Source organism: Elephantulus edwardii, unplaced genomic scaffold, assembly GCF_000299155.1.
Source record: "Elephantulus edwardii isolate Elephantulus edwardi_28Jun2011 unplaced genomic scaffold, EleEdw1.0 scaffold00131, whole genome shotgun sequence".
NCBI classification, from domain to species: domain Eukaryota; kingdom Metazoa; phylum Chordata; class Mammalia; order Macroscelidea; family Macroscelididae; genus Elephantulus; species Elephantulus edwardii.
In genome coordinates this window covers 7,002,480-7,009,736 of record NW_006399881.1, presented here as the reverse complement: position 1 = coordinate 7,009,736, position 7,257 = coordinate 7,002,480, and the positions used below count along the sequence as shown (strand labels likewise).

General features: G+C 39.3%; 1 protein-coding gene across 1 annotated transcript in view; it reads right to left on the bottom strand.

The window, feature by feature from the left end:
* Nucleotides 1-312: 312 nt before the first annotated feature.
* MAP7D2 (MAP7 domain containing 2) overlaps nucleotides 313-7,257 on the bottom strand; it is a 95,929-nt gene continuing 88,984 nt past the window's right edge. The window contains exons 14-15 of the mRNA XM_006893794.1: nucleotides 6,275-6,452; nucleotides 313-562 (exon numbers count right to left, since the gene is read on the bottom strand). Of these exons, the coding sequence (XP_006893856.1) occupies nucleotides 313-562; nucleotides 6,275-6,452 (428 nt within the window). The remainder of the gene's footprint in view (nucleotides 563-6,274; nucleotides 6,453-7,257) is intronic.

Genomic DNA, 7,257 nt, shown 5'->3' with positions numbered 1-7,257 from the left:
ACAATACTACATAATTTTTTCCCTTGCCTCTAAGAAACATGCTACTCCAGACTGATTATTGGTCAAACCTTCTCAACCTTTTCATTCACACTCTCAAGAACAGGGGCCAAGTGGGGCACTGAAAAGGCTCTAAACTTAAAGATTGACTGGAAATAGATCTACTGTCACCTATGCTGCAGTATACACGGTCATATAGTCTTGCTTGCCTTTTTAATATTAAATGAACCTTGCAGGAGGCTAAGCAATGTATATTCTATTAAGTGATGGATTTAAGTATAATCAAAAGATCATACCTTTCTTTAAAGGGTTTGGTCAACAGAAGGTATTCAGAGTGCTTTCTTGACCAGGACTGTTAAATCCTTCTATCAGGTTTTTGTTGCAGTCATCCAGGCTGAGATTCTCACTGGATCTCTTAGAGAATGCAGGGGGACCAGTGAAATCTAAGAGATCTTGAAGTGCTCGGGCATTACCAGTTCCATTTTGGTCCAGAGACCCCCCAGGAATCATTTCACTCACTGGTGAAAATTCTGGGATGGAGATAAGCTCTTCTTTTGAAACAGGACTAGAAGAAATGAGAGGGAGAGAGAGAGAACAAGAAATAAGCACATTCTGGAACCTTTGAGGCTGAATGAATTCCTGAAACTATTGCCCTGAGACCATCTTTAAACCTTTTTTTTTGTTTTGTTTTTTGTTTGTTTTTGCTTTTGTTTTTTTATTATTAAATTTTATTCGTTTTAATGAACATTTATAGAGATTTTGGGTTTTCATTCATTCATTGTTGCACTGTTTTTTCCACCCTCCTCCCCAGTTCGTTCTTCTCCCCCCGCCAATGTCTGTTTTAACTGTCCAATTGCCACAGTGCTTGTCAAAGCCAGTTCTGATTAATCTCCTTTGTCAGTGTGTCCCTTGCCATTCCCTATCACTCCTCCCTGAGAGAGACTTCACCCTGATTCATAAGGAAAAGGGGATGGCGTATTCTCTTAGCTACTTCCTGCTGAAAAGGGACGTTGTGGGTTTCAGGGTGAATGTCTTCTCTCACTACTCTAAAGGGCCCCCTTGGCAGTAGGAAACACATAGACTATTATGGAGATTGATTTTGGAATTTAGATGCACTGTTATCAATTGTGCTTAGCTATACATGTTCATATCCTTGAAGATGTATCATGGAAGAGTTGCAGCCTAGAAGATACAAGTTTAACTAACAAGTTAAAAGTACATGAATCAAAAATTGAAAAGCAATAATATTCTGAGTAGAGGTTCTAACAGTGGCACAAATCAAGTTACAGAGGTAAGGTGGTTCCATTGCCATCCTTACTCTAACTTAATTCTTTTTTTTTAATTTAAATTTATTATTAATTTCAGTGAAAATTTACAGAGGCTTTGGATTTCCATTCATTCATTGTTGTAGATTTGTCCCCTCCCAAGGCTCCCCCCCACTAAACATTACCCTCTTGGAAAAGTAAAAGAAAAGATTCTTTCATTATTTTACAAACCCTCCCCCAGGTCCACTCCACCATGTAGCCATTGCTCTAGACCCCTGTCATGACAGAAATACCTAATCACATATCTCTTTTAAACAGTTTTCTCCCTTCTCTGTTTCAGTGCAGTATACATTATTGAACCCATCTTACTCAGTCTCTCCCCAACCCCAAGGACAGTCCCATTCTACAACAGTGGCACCATGCAATATTTGCCCCTTTGTGACTGGGACATTTCATTCAGCATAATGTTCTCCAGAGTCAACCATTTTGAGTAATATTGCATGAGTTCCTTGTTTTTTAATGCAGCATAGTATTCCACTGTGTGAATACACCACAGCTTCTCTAGCCATTCGTTTGCTGATGGACACTTAGGTTGTTTCCAACTCCTTGCTATTGTGAACAAAGCTGCAATAAACATGGGTGTGCACATCTTTAAACCTTGAGCCAAAAGTATTCCTTGAGACATCTTAAAACCAAACAACAGTTTAGCCTTGATGACTACTATGGAAAACTATGTACTTCTTTAAAAAAATCTAGAAATATAAATACTACAATCTAGCAATCACACTCCTACTTATATATTCTTTAGAATTAGAAGCATTGACACAAACAGACATACACAAACATTATGTCTTACAGTATTACTCACAATACAAAAAACCTGGCAGTCTTTGAGAGAAGAGTGGCACCAGTTAGAGGTGGCCTGTCATGACTGGGGAGGGGGGCAAATACTGACAGTCCTATTTTGTTTCTTCATGGGGCTTGCTCTACTGGCTCGAGAGGATCCACTAAGTTAAGCCCAGAGTGAGACAAGGCAGGATATTTACAATCAGTTTCCTGCAGGTTAAGAGTCTGCAGACTAAACTAAGAACATCTCTCAAGGAGGTAAAGTGAAGCTTTGGCAGGCTGGAGCACTGGCTCAGGATAAACAGAATACTGCAATATTCAGAAGAAACCAGGATACTCAATGCCCTAGCTTCTCCCCAAACCTATACTGAGCTCTCCATTTGTCTGAGATTAACCTTCCAATTGATATGAATCACAAACATGGTATTAGTTCAAGAATTGTTTTTAGGATCTTGAGTCTCTAGCAACAAGTTTATATAAATATGAGACCCTGGACACAGCGGAGTCTCTAGGTACCTGCCAAGATCCGCTTTGCCCACGTGTGTACTACAATCGAGCTGCTGAGAGAGTTGGCTGCTAAAGGCTCACAGTTACTATTCTGCCACTCTTTATTGAGAGGACTGTTGGGTGACTCTATGTCCTGGCAGTGAACTTGAAGCTCATACCCTGGGTGGTTGCTGTTGTGTCCTATTGAATCAGAACTGACTCATAGCTGCCCCACCAGCAGGTTTTCAGAGCCGGTAAATTGCAAACCAAAGAAAATTCCCTCCATTCTCCCATTGAGCAGCTGGCAGATTTGAAATGTCTCTGGTTTGGCAGAGTAATTTCTTACACATTAAGCCACCACAACTCCCTCTACCCTGGGTAGCCCACAGTCAATGACTGACAGATACACTGGTACAAAGGTACCTCCCCCATGTCACAAGGACAACTCTATGATAGAAATTGATTTTCCAAAGCCTGTAGGACCAACTGAAGTCACATCCTTCCTTAATGCCTTCCCCTGGCCTCCCACCTCAGCTTTTTCCTGAGAAATGGCTCCCAGTAATTCACATGCCTTAGACTCTCTGATCCAACACCTGAACAGGCCCATTACAAAAGAAGAAATTGAAAGGGTAATAAAACAACTTCCAGCCAAAAATGCCCTGGACCAGATGGTTTTACAAGTGAATCTTATCAAACATTCAGAGAAGAACTGTCACCAATTCTATAGAAACTATTTCAGAAAATAGAAAAAGATGGAATTCTCCCAGATGCATTCTATGAAGCAAACATATCCTTGATACCAAAACAGGTATCTCTCAGGAACACAGATGGAAAAATCCTAAATAAAATCCTGGCCAACAAAAACCAATGATACATCAAAAAAAAAATAATTCACAATGACCAACTGGGATTTATAATAAGTATGCAAGGATGGTCCAACATAAGAAAAACAATTGGTATAATTCATCATATTAACAAAGCAAAGAACAAGAACCAAATTATCCTGTCAATTGATGCAGAAAAAGCCTCTGACAAAACACCCTTTTTTTCTGATTAAAACACACAACAAAATAGGAATAGAAGGGAATTTCCTCAACATAGTAAAAAGTATATACGCAAATCCGAAAGCCAACATTGTTCTCAGTGGAGAGAAGTTAAAGGCATTCCCCTTGAGAACATGAACTAGACAAGGATACCCACTATCACCTCTCCTATTCAATATTGTATTAGAAGTCTTAGCAGTACCAATAAGACAAGAGAAGGAAATAAGAGGTATCCAAACACAAAAGATTTATTCAAAGAAAATTACAAAACATTACTAGAAGAAACAAAAAGAGACCTAGAGAAATGGAAGAATATCACTTGTCATGGATAGGAAGACTCAATATTGTGAAAATGACAATACTACCAAAGTCAATCTACACGTTCAATGAAATCCCAATACAAATACCAATTCCATTCTTCAACGAGATGAAAAAGGCATTATCATTTGAAATGGAAGAGGCCTCAAATAAGCAAAGAACTCCTTAAAAAGAGAAACAAGGTAGGAGGCACCTCACTCCCAGATTTCAAATCCTACTAAAGTTCTGTGGTGGTCAAGACAGTGTGGTACTGGTACAATGACAGACACACAGATCAATGGAATAGAACTGAGAACCCAGAAAACAGCCCATCTACAAGATGAAATTAGTAAAGTGGGGAAATGACAGCCTTTTTTTTAAATAAGACATAGTTTATTTTCCTTTTTTCTCCCTTCAGTTAATCAAAATCCAGCAGAGATGACAAACATTTGGAAAGAATAAACACTGAGGATATAAAGTAACTTTGAATTATTATTATTTTTATAGAGGTGGTAAAAATTCCCTTGTGCATTGCTACAGTACTTTTTAAAAAATTTATTCATTTCTCATTTCAATGAACATCAAGAGAGATTTTGGAATTCCATTCATTCATTGTTGCACCCTTCTCCCCGCCCACCCCTATGGTGCTGGCAATATTGGAAAAGCATCTGCAGCAAACTCAAACAAGACTCACACCTCACACCATACACAAAACCCAACTCAAAGTGGATCAAGGACCTAGGACTAAAACCAAGGACTATAAATGTCATTAGAGAAAAGCTTGGAAGAACCCTAAAATAACTAATTCGCAACTTGAACAGTCTTCCAAGCATTCTGAAAAACCCACAACCAGGAGAGGATAAAATAGATGAATGGGTCTTTCAAAGAATCAAATCCCTATGTACATACAAAAACTTCTCCAACAGGGTAAAAAAGGAAGTCACAAACTGGGGGAAAAATTTCATAATGCCATGTCTGATAAGGAATTTAAAGAATACTCAAACACCACAAGATAAACAACCTAATTGCAAAATGGGCACAGGATATGAACAGACACTTCACCAAAGAACAACATTCAGATGGCCAACAAACACATGAAGAAATGTTCAAAATCCCTAGCTCTAAGAGAGATGCAAATTACAACAATTATGAGATATCATCTCACCCCAGTAAGAATAGCAAAATTTAACAAAACAGAAGACATCAAATGCTGGCGAGGTTGTGGAGAAAGTGGAACCCCTATTCACTAGTGGTGGGAGCGTGAAATGGTGCAACTACTGTGGAAGGCAGTATGGTGCTTTCTCAAAAAGTGAGAAATATCATTTGACCTAGCAATTCCATTACTGAGAATACACCCTAAAGAAACCAGAACTGCTACCCAAGCAGATAGATATGTGCACACCCTTGTTTATTGCTGCTTTGTTCACAATACCAAAGAGTTGGAAACAACCCAAGTGCCCATCAACAAACGAATGGATTGAGAAGCTGTGGTATTCACACAATGGAATATTATGCAGCACTGAAAAACAAAGAACTCATTAAATAGTATACAAAATGGGTGACCATGGAGGACATTATGTTGAGTGAAATATCTTAATCACAAAAGGACAAATATTGCATAATGCCACTGTTAGAGAACAGGACTGATATGGGAGTTGGGGGGGAAACAGAAACAAGGGGATAAATAATGTACACAGATTGAAAGAGATGAGGGAGAGAAATGTCTAAAAGGAATATATGATTAGGTATTATTGGCATGACAAGAATCCAGAATAAGAGTTGCGTTGTAATGGTGGGGGCCAACAGGGGACTGTATAACAATAAAAGAACTTTTTTTCCCCAAGTAAAAACAAACTCAGGGGGGAGGGGAGGTAGGTAGGAAAATGTGCAACAATGAATGAATGGAAATCCAAGTTCTTTAAAAACTTTCATTAAAATCGGAGAAAAAAAGAAATTAGATGGAGGGGTAAAAAGAAAAGAAAAAAAAATAATCTCTGTCCCAGGCCCTGCTTTTAGGAAATGACCTGAGTGCTGTCCCAAAAGCTACTGTACCAACATCAACCCATACTACATTACATGTTTTAATTGTGGCAAGAAATGACATCAACAAAGATGGTGGAGGTGTTGGAGGAAGAGTTGTTGTTGTTATGTGTTCACTGAGTTGGAACTGATTCATAACTGACCCTCCAGTGGGTTTTCAGCATGGAAGGAGATTTCCCATCCTTCTCTCACAGTGCATCTAGTGGATTCAAACTGCATGTCTTTGAGATTGAAGAGCAGCTCCTTATACCACTAGGCCAACAGAAAAGAGAGAGCTAAGTGCAAATGTAATGAACACACCTCACGTCCATAGATTGAACTTCTTCAGTAGAATCATCCAGACTGTTTGATTTCCCATCAAGGGCATCCAGTCCTGGAACTGGTTTAAGCCCATTATCAAAACCGTCTCGGGGGAAAGTTTCTGGGGCAGTGCGCCCTACATCATTCACTTCCTGGCAGGTGTTCAATCCACTGATTTCTAATGGAGGACACAAAATTAATGTGTTAATTAGAAAAATATTCAAAGAAAGAAAGAGTGAAGATACACATACATACAGGAATTAATTTGACCCTTTGCTTCAAATCTTTTACTCAAAGCTAACAAATAATCCCATGTAATCGCCCCACAGAGAGGATAGAGGACAAATTACATAATCTGTGACTGCAGGACTCATACAGAAGCTTCATGTCATACACAGCACAGATTTCCCAGGCTCTGAATACCATTTTCTTGAGTTATAAGGCAAAGGAGAAACGTAAAGTGTGACTAAGCTGGAGGCGACATTTCTGACTTTGTCTGCTACAGAATACTACAATCCAACGGATTTTTCCAAAGTGTTTCTGGTGTTGGTAGGTGCCACTGAGTTGACTCCGATGCATAGGAACGACACATGTAACAGACTGAACTCCTGTCCAATCCCGCGCCATCCTCACAATCTCTACTGTACCTAAACCCAAAACTAAAGAAGACCTGATACTTTCAAATTGCGATGCTGGTGGAGAATACTAAATATTCCATGGACTGCCAAAAGAACAATAATGTATTTTGAAAGAAGTGTAGTCAAGGTACTCCTTAGAGCTAAAGACGGAAAGACTTTGTCTCACCTACTTCACCTCACATATATCTTTCAGTTTTTAGAAAAGGATGTTGTTGTTGTTATGTGCCTTCGAGTCGCCTGCGACTCATAGCGACCCTGTGTAGAACAGCCCTAAACTCCGCTCTGTCCTGTGCCAATCGCACTGTCTCTGACGCTCCCATCCCAATTATCCCAGTCACTGAATCA